We start from the raw sequence: 15911 nt of genomic DNA, 5'->3' as shown, positions 1-15911 counted from the left end.
AAACATTGAAACATCACACATGAAATAAAGATAAGCCAAATATAAATAACAATTGAGATGTGCAGTTATTTACACTTGTGGAAGAGGAGTACAAGATTTTCTTCTGCATAATGTGTCCACGGACAACAAGGGGTGAGTGTTGGGAAATACCCTTAACATATGAGTGCACATGTGATCATAACCTTATGTCCTTATGTATAAAAACAGTATTCCTAATAAAGACATAAAAAAATGCAATCAATACGGTATGTACGTGTGATTGGGGCCATCAAGACAAATGGAGGCTCAGGCGATGCAGAGGGGGTGTGGCCATATACAAATATGAGCCTGGTTGTATTATTTGCACCTCTGTAGAGCTGGCTCATGCCAGGTCGTTTCCCATTTTTTTTACATTATATTGTTTTATGCTGGGCTTCCTCATCCAATAATATAAAGGATAATTAGCATTTGCCTACTGTACTTGGAAGGTTAGATATTATAAATGCTCTGGTGCATATATATTCTCTACAGGTGGTTGTTTTATATCTATTCTGATGCATTTATATATTTGTAGATCATTTTGATAGCTCATCTATATAGCATAACTTTTGTTCTAGGTTTACAATTTCAGTGGGATGTACTAAGCATTATATCTGTGATGTACCAAATTACAGAAGTAATGCTTAATACATCCCATTCCTTAATAAATCCTCACTAATCACATATGTACTAACATATGCAATGGTACTAACATATGCAATTAGTAACACATTGCCATCAGGGAACTTCCAGATATCGCTCTTTGAAGTTCCGTTGAATTTGTGCTGATGGCCGCGGTGTGCATTGGAAGTGCTGGAAGAGATCTGATTGGATAACTTTCAGGGGGACTGCGGATTATGTTTGCATTTTTACTTTAGTACATCCTGCCCTTTATCCCTTTATCTGTTATATACTTATTAAGCCTACAAATTGATACACAAAGTAATGGAGATCAGTGCATACACCTGTGTGCAGTCATATTTGTTTTAAAAAACCAACTAACGAACAAAACAAATGCCCCCACAATCTTTTTCAAAACAGTTTCATTAATGATTATTATTATTTGCCACTTTGTAGACTACTGTACAACTATAATCCCAGTTGTAATGACTATAGGTACTTACTTGCAGGGGTAATTTTGTGGAGTTCTTACATGTACATGGGGTTCTTGAGAGCTCCAGGCCTGACATTTCTTTCCTGATGCTGTGACAGCAATATTTCCTCGATAGGATATACCATTCCCAGACAAGCACTTCAGACCCGGCAATGATGGTGGAGGATTGGAAGCTTTAATATGAATGAAAACAAGAAGACTATTTACATGATACAAAATACTGAACATTATTCTCAATAAAAAAAAAATGAAAGAAATAGATCTAGATTTAGTAAACACATTAATACAAAATTCTCAGCTTTCTATTTACTAAGCCTTGGACGGAGATATAGATGAAGGAGTAGAGCACCAGCCAATCAGCTCCTATATGCCATGTTACATGACAGTTAAGGGCTGCTTTTTTGGTACTTTTCCGCGATCTGCACACGATCTGCTTATGATCTGTACCCAATCCAATGTAGATGATGAATCTTTAGTGCAGCAAGTAAAATCTCCAAAGTGACCCAACAAATGGCGGGGATGCGCATCGGATCAGAATCACATTGAAAACATGCCCAATTCTGCTCTTTTTACATTCGCTCGGTCATTGGATGGAAAAATGGCCTTGCATACAGCCAGTGATCAAAATAGTAGCAGGATTTCATTGCAGTATGGCCTCGCACATACGTACTACGGGCTGTATGCAAATAAAATGTATTGAATTTTCAGCAATGCGATCAGGTCTGAATTACCCCCTATATCTCTGTTCTCTTTATCTTTCACTAAGGCCTACCACATCCAGTGCCTGATTAACCAATTGGCTGGTTAGGCTGCAGCCTAGGGTGCCAGGACTGGGGGGCACCTTGCCTGTGACCGCCGGGGAATGTTTGTGACCTATCACCTGTCCCAATGTACTGTGGAGGGGGGGGGGGGTAAAGTTCTCACAGGTGGCTGTGGCAATGGAACTTACTAATGGAACTGGAGCCTACAGTATATGCCAGTTGAACAGCCTTCGGTACATGAACATGGGCAGTATGATACACGTGTATTTAACAGCATTACAAGGGAAGCTACATATGTATTAGCCTAAGGCACCTGGAACCTTTAATCAGGCCCTGGGCACATCGGGGTTTAGTTAGTATCAGTAATTTAGCAAAAAATAATCTCAAAACTACAACTGCTGTCTCTAGCATCCGGTGGGGCGTACCACAAAGGGCAAGGTTGGCAAGCATGCCAGGTCACTCTCTGTGAATTCTCTGTAGATTTGTGAGTAAATGACATTACTATCGTAACCCTCAGCCTGCACAGCCTAGCTGCGAAGGGAGATTGCAAAGGTTGACTTTTAGTGGCTGTGTGTAATGTCACGCAGCCTGTGCATACAGTCCAGACCACGCCCACCCAATGCCGTGTTGCCACCCACCTAAACCCAAGTTACCACCTTGTTGCAGTCCCCCACTGTCACTTAGATTGCTGATGCTTTTTCAAGAATAAGACAGCAATTTAAGCTATTCAGCGGCTAAAGCTGAATCAACTCCATAGACCACACCTCACAAACTGTAAAAAAACAGGTCTTGCCTCATTATTCCATAAATCCTCAATGCTTTTACTCTGGTTTATTAATATCAATCAATAAATTAAAATGTTCTATTTCATTTCTGAAAGTATTGTAACAAAAATATCTCCCAGTAGTAAACAAACAACTCAAAAACAACCAAAAACCCCCAACAATAATAATAATAATAATAATAATAATCATAATTATCATCATAATAACTATATTACATACACTGTTGAGGTGTTGTTGGGGAAATATTACACCTGATTGCTGCTGAGCGATTTAGCAGAGAACAGCCATCAGTCCCCACCCAGACAAAGTGGAAACCATGTGCAAGTCTGCGAATGGCGTGCAAAAATCATGCCAATTGGTGGCTAGCTGTTCAGTTTGTGTGTAACCCAGAACCTACTCTAACTGTGCAATGGAGAAGTGCTGATTGAGGCCAGATCACAGATGCCAACTGACACTCCCTGAAATGCTTGGGAACACCTGCATTTTTCCTGACACTTGCAGAAAATGGCCGGGTGACAGCCACAAACAATTTCTTCCTGTCAATCAACTTGCGAACGGCTAGTGATCAGAATAGATGCTGGATTTTGTCAATGTTTGGCCTCGAGCATTTGCGCTACAACCTGTAAGCATGCACAGTTGTTTGATAATCAGATCCTTGCAAATTCGCCCAGCAGCGATCAAGTCTGATTCAGGCCCATTGATAGCAATAGTAATGTTGGTACATAAAATAGTAATAAAAAAAACTCACTACAGCGTGGAATTTCACAGTGTTCCCACCGCTTTTTAGGATCAGTAGTAAAGCACCATGGACGTGGTTCTCCGTCTGGATTGCGGCAATAATTCTTGATAAGATTTTTTTCTGGAAGACTAAAAATAAACATAAATAGCACTTATTACCTAATTTTGTCAAATATAATAAGTAAAGATTGCTCTTAAGTGCCAAAGAACAAGCACATTAAGCGATATAATAAACAATATCGCTAATTTCGGCCCTTCTGAGCAACACTTTCTGATGTCCTGCCCAGGTCCTTTTTATACAGTACGCAATTTCGTACAATTACCTAAAGAACTTCGGCCTTTCGGCGGAATTAACAAGGCTGTGCGTTTCATCCCACAACTGAAGTCCCGCTAGAGCAAGTGATAGAAGGCAAGACATGCCAAATGCATTTCGGACCGACTGATCCTTCCTCAGTAGCGTGTCTGATGTCCTGCCCAGCTCCTTTTATACGCTACGCAATTTGGTACAAAAACCTAATGAACTTCTGCCTTTCGGCGGAATTAACATGGCCGTGCATTTCACCCCTAACTTCTGGGTGCGTTCCATGCTTGCACGGTTTTGCTTGTTTCCGCCGTGGGCACATAAAGAAATATGGCCGTGCGTTTCATTTACGGCTGCATTTGTGTTCCACGGCCATAGCTCTTTCATTAGGTAATTGTACCAAATCGCGTACCGTATAAAAAGGAGCTGTACAGGACATCATATATATATATATATATATATATATATATATATATATATATATATATATATATATAGTTCCAGAGCAAGACCGCACTCACACATCCCCGGCTCACCCACACACTGTAGAATGGCTTTTTGCTGAAATAACAATCAGCAGGCTTATTAAATAATAATAAAAGATCCTTTATTCTAGTATCATTGTTGCTTTAAGTAAAATTACTTTGCACGTCCCCCGCACCATAATGTGCAATCAGTGCTCCCACAGCGGTATAGATGCAAGGTCTTTGTAACCCTGTAACTTAGTAACGCCGGACAGGAACGTCATAACAGCCGGGAAACCCGGAAGTCTCTGCGTTCCATCCGTGCGTGTCAAATGCCGACGCTTCCGGGTCCCGAACTTCCGGTGACTCCGGAAGCGCGGCTCAGCTGTGCTGGAGGCGGCGTCCTCATTTAGTAACCAATGTGTTGGGTATAAATGCCGGGCCCGGGCAGTGTCAGTTAGCTGTTGCTCCTCTCACCATGGGTTTCCTTCTGTGACATCGTTGATTGCTGACACCATGATTTGAATGTAAAACTTTTTTGTCTTTTTGTGCATAAGCAATGTTTTTGTTTGCATTGGTAACCTGTCCGCAGGTTACTAAAATGCTATTCCATGTGTTTATAGGCTCCTTGATAAAGGTCCGCTACTTTATGGACCGAAACGTCGGGGAACATATGGAAATATAACAATTTTGAAAAGCCCGGATTGGATTTTATAACAAGTCTGATTCCTTTGTTATAAAGGCGAGTGCCTGAAATCCCCCACCCAAGGTGTGGAGGATACTCCTGGATTATATATATATATATATATATATATATATATATATATATATATATATATATATATATATATATTAAAATTCAAGATGGCCACAGCTGTCTTGAAAAATTTTAACTAATTTTTTTATCGCCCCACCCCCTTGAGCTGGCTATATTAGCCAGTGCGAGACAGGGGGCAGGCAGTTCGATGGTGGAGGTAGAGCAGAGAAGAGCTCCTGAGGATGAAGATGCAGCAGAAGCCCTGGGAGGTCGCATCCTCTGATGATTTAAGTGGTATCTGGATGCCTTAAATGTTTTATGATATATGCACTGTCCGAGTTTGTTTTAATGTATGTGTGCGTGTTTGCCAACACTCTGTATGCCCTCTTACAGCACACCCACGTGACCGACTGGCCGGAGGCTGTGCTGCTGCGCCTGAGGATGGACATAGCCTGACGTGGTGACGTCATCACAGTACGCCTGACACCGGAAGACCAGCCTGGAGGTTCACGTGCGGGGTGTTGCCGGAGTGGGGGGTAAGTCTGCACTGTATTTTCTCTATAAATGTCTGCACTTGCACCCCATGCTTTGTAACATTACCAGCCTTATTGTCCTGACGACGGGGGCTTGACCCCCGAAACGTAGACAGGCCTGTTGCACCTTATGGATTAAACTGGTCCATGATTTCTTCACCTACCAAGTCTCCGAGTGCCTTTATATTTCCTCGCCTATATATATATATATATATATATATATATATATATATATATATATATATATATAAAATAAATATATATTTTAAAATTCAAGATGGCCACAGCTGTCTTGAAAAATTTTTACAATTTTTTTTATCGCCCCACCCCCTTGAGCTGGCTATATTAACCAGTGCGAGACAGGGGGCAGGCAGTTTGACGGTGGAGGTAGAGCAGAGAAGAGCTCCCGTGGATGAAGATGCAGCATAAGCCCTGTGAGGTGGCGGATAAGCAAAAGAGCTTAAAAGGCCACCCCCAGGTGAAGAACACAGATGAAGATGCTGAAGCCCTTGGAGGCAGCAGCCATGCAAAAGAGCATGCTGCAGAAGCCCTAGGCGTGTGTGTGTGTATCGGGGTGCAGCCCCCCTCCCTGGGTGAACAAAAGAAGATGCAATTTAATAAAATACTTTAAAAAACAATGTTTGTGTTTTTATTAAAATTTTTCTTTTACAGAGGGCTATAGGTATCCGCAGGTTTTTATTTACTGCCCCACACGCTGGTACCTGTGGTTCTCCCAAGTACCAGCATGTGGGGCAGGCTTGCTGGGACCTGTAGTCCCACTGTAAAGGACAATTTTTTTAGCCTGCTATCAACCCCACACCCACCACCCAGGGGAACGGGGGGTAGCCGGGGCTTCAGCCCAAGCCTGGGGTTCCCTGGAGAGGGGGGACCCCTTTATTTGGGGGGTCCCCCCCTCCTCAAGAATGCCTGGACTGACTAGTAGGGTGGGTACCAAGGCCAGTTCAGAAGCCCGGTGCTGGTTCCTAAAATATGGGGGACCTCTACTCATCTTGGATGCAGGTGCTTCACCAGCCAGCGACCTCACTGCACATCACTGGTAAGAAACTTTTAATATTGTTTAATGTTATAGAGAAAAAAACACATATAAAAATACCAGATGATTCTGCACTAACAATAAACAAAAGATAGAGGATGATAGAATAGAAGGTACTTCTTTCCTAGCAGGGCACCCATATTTTTGTAAACGTACTGAAATCGCATCGTACGCATTGCATGGTACATTATTGTCATGCGATGCGTGCGATGCGTGCAATGCGTGCGATGCGATTTCAGTACCGCTCCCGTTTCCGCTTCCTGTCTCCCACTCCCTGGGTCACTGTCAATCCCGCCCCCTGTCACATCCTCTCAGAAATCATTCTGATTTGATTTTCTGAGAGGAGTGGAAGTGTTTTTCTGAGCTGCTGTTTTACTGAGAGACAGATTTCGTATTTTTTGAAAGGTGACGATATGCCAGCTTCGCTGAATATGTTCTCATTGCCTTCAGCGCCATCATCTACTACCGGTGGCGGCGAATTGCACAAATGGACACATAATGCACCTAAGTGTAAAGGAAGGTATGTGGCGGTGCCATGTCAAGGTTTGCCATCTAAAGGTGAGCCTCAGAGCGGCACACTGGTTTTGAGGGTGGCGCTTACCCTTTCTCACCTTGGTGACGTTCATATATTGAAGGCGCAGGAGCTGACATCAATCGACTACTGTCAGCAACAGCTGGATATGTCTAAAAAAAACACTGTGTTATATAATAAGTGCATGCGGAAGGCTTGCTTGATGGACCTCATGGCGCAGCCACAGCGCCGTATCGGTGGACCAGATTGCATAGTTGAGGTGGATGAAAGCTTATTCGTGAGGAGAAAGAGCAATGTTGCCCGGATGTTACCCCAGCAGTGGGTTTTTGGGGTAATATGCAGGGAAACAGGACAGTGTTTCCTCATGATGGTGGCCACCCGCGATGCCAGCACGTTGATGACAGCTATCATTGACAATGTTGAGCCTCGATCTACAATTTACACAGACTGCCGGAGGGTGTATAGCACTGATCAGCTCCAATTGTCAGGATATCAGCATACCCAGGTTAACCACCGGTATAATTTCCTCGACCCATCCACAGGGGTTCATACCCACAACATAGAAAGAATGTGGGGCGCATGAAAATGGCACAATAAACGCCATCGGGGCACCGCAAGACACATGCTGCAATCGTACCTGGAGGAGTTTATGTGGCGAAAAACATTGGGTGGCGATAACCCATTTAATCGTATATTGCCCTGAAACTTCTCCCTAAGGACAACTAAATAATTTGTTTACTAATTGATTACATGTTCTTTAATTTCTCATTAACTGTTTTAAATGTAATGATTGTTCGTAATACCATTTATTTAATGCTTTATGGATTATTTCAGTAAATTATAGTTCTTAGTCAACACATGTTATTATTACTGTGTCAGTTGCATGATTTTGCAGGGGTGAATGTGTTCATAAAACACCACCACTCCACGCCACCTCTAAGTGTGGCAAGCGCAGCGAGCCCCGCGAGGGGTGGCGGAATGCGTCCTCAGACCTTTTCATACCCCTACTATCCACGTCGGCGTGGAGTTGATTTTATATAGTGTCGCGAGCGCAGCGAGCCACCGAGCCCGAAGCGTGGCGAGCGCAGCGGATTACTTTACATGTATTCTGCGTCCCCTCACGGGGCTCGCTGCGCTCGCCATGCTTCGGGCGCGGTGACTCGCTGCGCTCGCCACAATATATAAAATCGACTCCACGCCGAAGTGGATAGTGGGGGTATGAAAAGGTCGGAGGATGCGTTTCGCTGCCGCTCGCCACGCTTCAGGCTGGTGTTGATACTGTTGACACAAAACAATAGAAACATAGAAACATAGAATTTGACGGCAGATAAGAACCACTTGGCCCATCTAGTCTGCCCCTTTTTTTAAACATGTTACCTCAAACTATATTTGATCCTTATTTTTTTGTAAGGATATCAATATGCTTATCCCAAGCATGTTTAAATTGTACTACTGTATTTGCGTCTACCACCTCTGTTGGGAGGCTATTCCACTTATCTACTACTCTTTCTGTGAAAAAATTCTTCCTCGCATTTCCCCTGAATCTTCCTCCCTCTAGTTTCAGTGCATGTCCTCGTGTTCTGTTGCTCCTCTTCCTGTGAAGAATGTCTCCCACCTGTACCTTGTTAAAGCCCTTGATATATTTGAAAGTTTCTATCATGTCCCCCCTTTCCCTTCTCTGCTCTAAAGTATACATATTAAGATCTTTTAGTCTTTCCTGGTACGTTTTGTGATGTAGGCCATGCACCATTTTAGTTGCTCTTCTTTGTACAGTCTCTAATGTATTTATATCCTTCTGGAGATATGGCATAGGTAGCACCCATCACATCTCATTCTATGCACACATCACATCTCATTGTAAGCACCCATCACATCTCATGGCATGGGTGCTTGTACAATGAAATATTGCATCGCATTTGGTGCACTGAGATCGCATGCGATATTTCATTGTATAACCACTCCTGTGCACTTTCCCATGACATCTCACGGCATTGTATATGTGATGCGATGCGATTTCACTACGGAGAATAGCTGAGTATGAAAAATTGCGTACTGGGCGCCCTGCTAGGAAACAAGTACCGAATAGAAAATATGCTCACAAATAGTCAATACGCATGCTGTTGGTGCACCCTGGGTGTTAGTCTAAGGAATACATAAAAAAGTAAATTCCTGAAATACAGAGGGTGGAACAGAGAGAAGAAAACATCTTTGTGGGACAAGCTTCAAAACATTATCCAAATGGAATTAAAACGTAACTGTTAATAATACTTATACAACTGCCTTGTGAAAATTGGGACAGTTGGGAGGAATGCCATCATGTCTTGTCTGACTCAAGGTAATGATACAAACAACACCAATGACAAGAAAAATGTAATATATAAGGAAGAAATTGTTTTCTACCCTTACTATTTAATCAATGGCATTAAACTTGAGTCCTGAGTCATTGAGGTCCCAGATACCAGAGGGAGAAAATTAATTTCAACCTCATTGTAATTTAGCCTTATTACTGGCCAGCTCAAGGCACGAAAATTGGAACAGAGGGCTGTCATCTTGCTTCCTGGCCCAGCCTGCATTGTGTCTAAATCATCTGTTGAAAAGACACAAAGGCTGGAGGAGCATGACCAGAATAATTGATCAAACATGATTGGAAGTACACAGACCAGGCGACAGGGGGGTCAAGGGGACAGCAGTTCAGGCATACATTTACAGGAAAGAAAAGACTGTCATTTTTTGTGGCGCACTAAGAATATTAAAGAAAAACAATTGTAAAATGTAACTTTTAATAGTATCTCATTTAAAAGAACTGCGACATATAAAAAAACATTGACCATAGGAGGTACGTGAAAAAGTAGGAAACTTTTTAAAAAAAGGGGATATAATCCTCTTATGGTGAACCCCAATATACCTTCCCCTATATTGATCGGTTAAGGCGTCTTATATTATGTATCCGCTCTCTTGCAGAGGGCTGTATGGTATCACTGTTATGATCTATAATTTATTCACACAAGTCCTCTGGCAGTAAGTCACTTAATACCCACTATGTGAGACCATTCAATTTCGGGTAAGTGCTCTCATGAGGCAATAGAGATATCAGCGAGTGGTGCTACGTGTGAATCACACGCTATCTTAGTCAGCGTCAATTACCGTAAATTATTGTAATAAAATTACATATCCATCTCTGCTTTTATAAAAGAAATTACATCACAAATTGGATGTGTAACATTTTTCTTATATTGTCAGTTTTACGTTTTCAACCACTCTCTTAGAGTCATTAGAGGGGAAAATGTGTGGAAGAAACAGTGGTACACCAATTCTCCTTTATTAAAGTCTGGACTTATACCGTTCGTCCCTAGCCCCAGTATTCTGGTGTGCTGGGCAGACTTTGGCCCTTATTCTAATCGGCACGGTACGGCCCGCGTGCGGCCGTACCGCCGATGTTTTGCCACTGCACATGCGCAGAGGTCATTCTGCGCATGTGCAGCCCCCTTCGCCGCAGACGGATTTCGTCCGCCGCAAAGGGGGCGTATAGGGGCGTGAGGGGCTTCATCCCCTCATTTCCCTATGTGTACGCCCCGCGTTTCATGGGCGTTCCCATGCAAACGCGGGGCGTATGCATGGTAATGAGGGCATGACGCCCTCATTACCATGACATGGGGGCGGAAAGCTGACGTCGCCGGATGTCAGCTTTCAGCCCCCATACAAGCTACCACACGGACGATTGTCCGTGTGGTCTCAGCTTGCGGGGCTGCCGCGGCGTGCGGCCCTGCCTTCGATGGTCGACGACCATCGAAGGCAGGGGGCAGCTCCCACCATGGTGGAGGCGTACGCCTCCACCATTTTGATGCGGATCGCCAGCCGTCCGTGTACGGACGGCAGTGGCGATCCGTCGGGTGGGCGGCCCTTGGTTTGTGCGGTCGGAGCCCCGTGTGCGGCTCTGACCGCACCAACCAGAATAAGGGCCTTTGTCTGGAGAGTTGTACAGATACAGGGGTATTAAATGTCTGCTCCCCAAGTGTCCTTAATTAGGGCGTATCCACTGTTACCACACAAGTAGTATGAAATGCTATTACCACATAATTTTTACTGACAGTGTTAATAAGTGTCAAGCATCGTAAAAGTACTGATAAGAGATTTTATTCATAGTTCATGCCACATAACGTTTTACTAATGCCGCATATGTATTGTATTTGCAGAAGTTAAACGTTCAAAATTGTTTTTCAATCAGAGAACACTTTCTCTTTATGTAGTGACCGTCTGTGTTATACTGCATGAAACCATGGTTTAACGGTAATGTTCGCGTCTCTTAGTTTGTCAATGCTGACAGTATGAGACCGCTCGCTGCTAATCTGTGTGCGCACACGCCGGCATCTGAGGGGGAATCGAGGTCAATGAGAATGAAACTTCGATTCTTAAACCCTTTCAGATCCGTGTATTGCGTTGCTACACATTATAGTCAGGGTTGATCGCGCTCGGTGTCTGCACTTCCGTGCTCCGTACACCCTGCTTCTCTGAGTACGTGGTCAGGGTCTGACTCCACGTCTCTGACTAAATGCCTCTCAATGCCTCTGTATCGCGGATACCATGCGCCCTCTAAACATTTACAAAATACATTTCAGTGGGGAAGGGATATTGGGAGATTACACACTCTGAGAGTGTCTGGTCGACGCGCGTGTCGCCTGTACCAGCTTCATCAGGACCAACCAGGTAGCAGCCCGGAAGCCCCTTAAATACCCACCCCTCCTGCATATTCATGAGTGCAGGTAAGGGTGTGTCATCATGTCTGTTAATTCTGGATTGGTTGTTACTTTTTCTCTCATAGGTTTGGGGAAATCACCCTATCTACTCTGTCGGCAGAATTAACCCCTGCCCAATTTTATATGTGTTTGTAAGAAAACAATTAAGGGTCAAACAGTACTGTGGAGCAAAAAGAAAAATGAAGAAAAAAAGAAAGAAAGAAGAGAATTTAATAATAGTATTGCACTCGTGTGATGTCCTTTCAATTATATGTATTTGATTTCCACTAAATCGTTTACATAGTAAAAGACTAAATATCAGAAAAACAGGAAAGATTTCTTTAAATATTTTTAGATGTTTTAAATTTTATTTTAACTAAAGAAGAGAATTTTATTTTTAATATTTAAGGGGCTTCCGGGCTGCTACCTGGTTGGTCCTGATGAAGCTGGTACAGGCGACACGCGCGTCGACCAGACACTCTCAGAGTGTGTAATCTCCCAATATCCCTTCCCCACTGAAATGTATTTTGTAAATGTTTAGAGGGCGCATGGTATCCGCGATACAGAGGCATTGAGAGGCATTTAGTCAGAGACGTGGAGTCAGACCCTGACCACGTACTCAGAGAAGCAGGGTGTACGGAGCACGGAAGTGCAGACACCGAGCGCGATCAACCCTGACTATAATGTGTAGCAACGCAATACACGGATCTGAAAGGGTTTAAGAATCGAAGTGTCATTCTCATTGACCTCGATTCCCCCTCAGATGCCGGCGTGTGCGCACACAGATTAGCAGCGAGCGGTCTCATACTGTCAGCATTGACAAACTAAGAGACGCGAACATTACCGTTAAACCATGGTTTCATGCAGTATAACACAGACGGTCACTACATAAAGAGAAAGTGTTCTCTGATTGAAAAACAATTTTGAATGTTTAACTTCTGCAAATACAATACATATGCGGCATTAGTAAAACGTTATGTGGCATGAACTATGAATAAAATCTCTTATCAGTACTTTTACGATGCTTGACACTTATTAACACTGTCAGTAAAAATTATGTGGTAATAGCATTTCATACTACTTGTGTGGTAACAGTGGATACGCCCTAATTAAGGACACTTGGGGAGCAGACATTTAATACCCCTGTATCTGTACAACTCTCCAGACAAAGTCTGCCCAGCACACCAGAATACTGGGGCTAGGGACGAACGGTATAAGTCCAGACTTTAATAAAGGAGAATTGGTGTACCACTGTTTCTTTCACACATTTTCCCCTCTAATGACTCTAAGAGAGTGGTTGAAAACGTAAAACTGACAATATAAGAAAAATGTTACACATCCAATTTGTGATGTAATTTCTTTTATAAAAGCAGAGATGGATATGTAATTTTATTACAATAATTTACGGTAATTGACGCTGACTAAGATAGCGTGTGATTCACACGTAGCACCACTCGCTGATATCTCTATTGCCTCATGAGAGCACTTACCCGAAATTGAATGGTCTCACATAGTGGGTATTAAGTGACTTACTGCCAGAGGACTTGTGTGAATAAATTATAGATCATAACAGTGATACCATACAGCCCTCTGCAAGAGAGCGGATACATAATATAAGACGCCTTAACCGATCAATATAGGGGAAGGTATATTGGGGTTCACCATAAGAGGATTATATCCCCTTTTTTAAAAAAGTTTCCTACTTTTTCACGTACCTCCTATGGTCAATGTTTTTTTTATATGTCGCAGTTCTTTTAAATGAGATACTATTAAAAGTTACATTTTACAATTGTTTTTCTTTAATATTCTTAGTGCGCCACAAAAAATGACAGTCTTTTCTTTCCTGTAAATGTATGCCTAATCTCCTGTCTTAGTGGCAGCACACCCCGGGTAAACAGCAACGTTGCTAAATATCAGTGATATAGGGGTTTACATTGAATTTTTCCTGTGCGACTGGTTACAAAATTCCTTTTCTCGACAGCAGTTCAGGGCCTTGATGATATGAGGGGCCTCAAAGCATGGCTGTATCAGGGAGGTCCTGCAAATTAAATGCATATACAGGCCACTAGTAAACTTTATTATTTTAGACACAGTTTCACTGAAACTAAGTTTTATTAATGTATTATTACTTAAGCTGCAAACACACTAGACAAGAAATGAAAAGCTAGTGCTCAGAAGGACCCATCTAATAGACATATTTTTTAAAAGAGTCTAGTGTGCACACGTAAAATCGCTAGTGATGCACACTCCTGGGCATTGGAAATGACCCTCCACACACACACACACACCACACACACACACACGCCTACTAAACATGCAGTAAGACTTTGGCTATGTAGCATGTTCAGTAGGGCTCGGTGATGTCATTAAACAATATTTTTTACTGATGTACATTCAATATTGTTTGACGAGTGGCACGTCGATATAGTTAACTATATTGACAGTGTCCCTAGTCATCTAGTGTGTATGGGGCTTAACTGTCTTACCCTGAAGGATTAAAACCATGAGCATGAGGAGTTGACGAGTCCCAGTTTTGGCACTCCACACCAGATTTAGTCTTTGAAACTTTGCCTGTGTAATCTTCTCCAATGCAATGAAAGCAGTCTTCTGCATAAAATACATTAAGACCTTGGTTAGATTCACATTCTAGAAGTGCCAGAAAATTCAGATTTAACAAGTCATCTGTCATTCTATCTATCTAAAAATTGGATATAGGGTAAAACCATATTTTATATGTTATTTGTATTGTGTGTAACTAAGCACTTTTCTGGTTAAATGTAGCTACTCCAGGCTGGGCTTTCTCTGACATGGTCACATCTGCTGCAGGGCCTGGCAAACAGCTGCAAACTTCAGGTTGGTCCTGAAGAAGCTTTTGCGAAAGCGTACGCTTGACTGCACACCTAGTGTGTTAAACCCCACTTCCCTTCCCCCCATATGATTGTATTATTATCTGTTTAGGCTGGTGGTGACACAGGGTATCCGTAGCACACGGTTCCCTGTAGTACAGTGAAAAGGACTCTAGCGCAAGAGCCGTGTACACTCCTGTCTGATCTGACACGCATGAGCGAGGTAGTGCACGGCGGCACACCTCAGACAGCTATGCGGTCAGCACACAGGCTGTGGAACTAGCGTCTCCAGCCAGCGGTAGTGCTAAAACGGGATCACACCTGTGTTCAGGCGCTTATCGCTACTGCATAGTGAGCCCCAGGAATATATACATTGTATCTGATAATTGTTACATCCTGGATGAGCATACACACTGTAAAACTGTCAATACCAGATATAACTTTTCCACTCTTAAATTTCAACCACCGTGCTTTATAAAATTATAAAATTATTCAGGGACAGTGTAAAGTGGGGTCCCACTAGGTGAGGATATATTATATCCTTTTTAAATCACTCAGTGTTGTCCTATGTGTTTTTCGTGTTTTTTTATATTTTCACAACTGTTTTAATGAAACCAATAAGAGTCATGTTTTATTATTAAATTCTCTTTTGGTGCACCAACCAAAGAAACCCTTTCTCTGTCCTCCCCAATATTTTCATTCTGTGTCTATGGTAGCACACCCTCGCATATCGAAATATTGAATACTAATAGTGCACAAAGAGGGTCCACCTGCATAATAAGTTTGTGATTTCTGTGCGACTGGCACAGCTCTCCCCAATCTCCATACATTTATATGTGTTCTGTGCAGGGTAAATACGGTCTGTTTTTGCTTGAACACCCCAGATGTTAGATTACTTTATGCTACACTGCAAAAAAGATTTCACTTTGAACACATCCCACCCAAATCTAAATCTCTCTCTGCACATGTTACGTCTACCTCACCTGCAGTGCAACATGGTTTTGCCCAGCTGCTTTTTTTTTTTGCTTTACTTACAAATATGAACTACAGTAGGTCCATAGTGTCATGAGCTTTTTCTGACCTTCACATTGTGTAATATTGCAATATTCAAATCTGGTTGAGGGATCTGTCGTATAACACCAAGGCCCATTTACATCTTCATCTGGATTTCTGCAAAAGTTTGCCTCTAGTTCAGCTTTTGGGAACTTTTCAGGTGTAATGCTGGAAAAGAAGACATTTGCATCATTACAAACATCAAACATACGCAGTAATTAC

General features: G+C 42.6%; 1 protein-coding gene across 1 annotated transcript in view; it reads right to left on the bottom strand.

Annotated features, from left to right (window-relative positions):
* The window catches only part of PLG (plasminogen), a 68829-nt gene that overhangs the window by 31036 nt on the left and 21882 nt on the right, over positions 1-15911 (bottom strand). Inside the window, exons 5-8 of the mRNA XM_083176506.1 lie at positions 15718-15857; positions 14277-14397; positions 3427-3545; positions 1143-1305 (exon numbers count right to left, since the gene is read on the bottom strand). Coding sequence (XP_083032632.1) covers positions 1143-1305; positions 3427-3545; positions 14277-14397; positions 15718-15857 — 543 coding nt within the window. The remainder of the gene's footprint in view (positions 1-1142; positions 1306-3426; positions 3546-14276; positions 14398-15717; positions 15858-15911) is intronic.

The sequence above is a fragment of the Crinia signifera genome, chromosome 3 (assembly GCF_055691185.1).
Source record: "Crinia signifera chromosome 3, ASM5569118v1, whole genome shotgun sequence".
Lineage (NCBI taxonomy): Eukaryota > Metazoa > Chordata > Amphibia > Anura > Myobatrachidae > Crinia > Crinia signifera.
The sequence above is the reverse complement of the archived record's forward strand: the minus strand, read 5'-3'. Positions and strand labels throughout refer to the sequence as shown.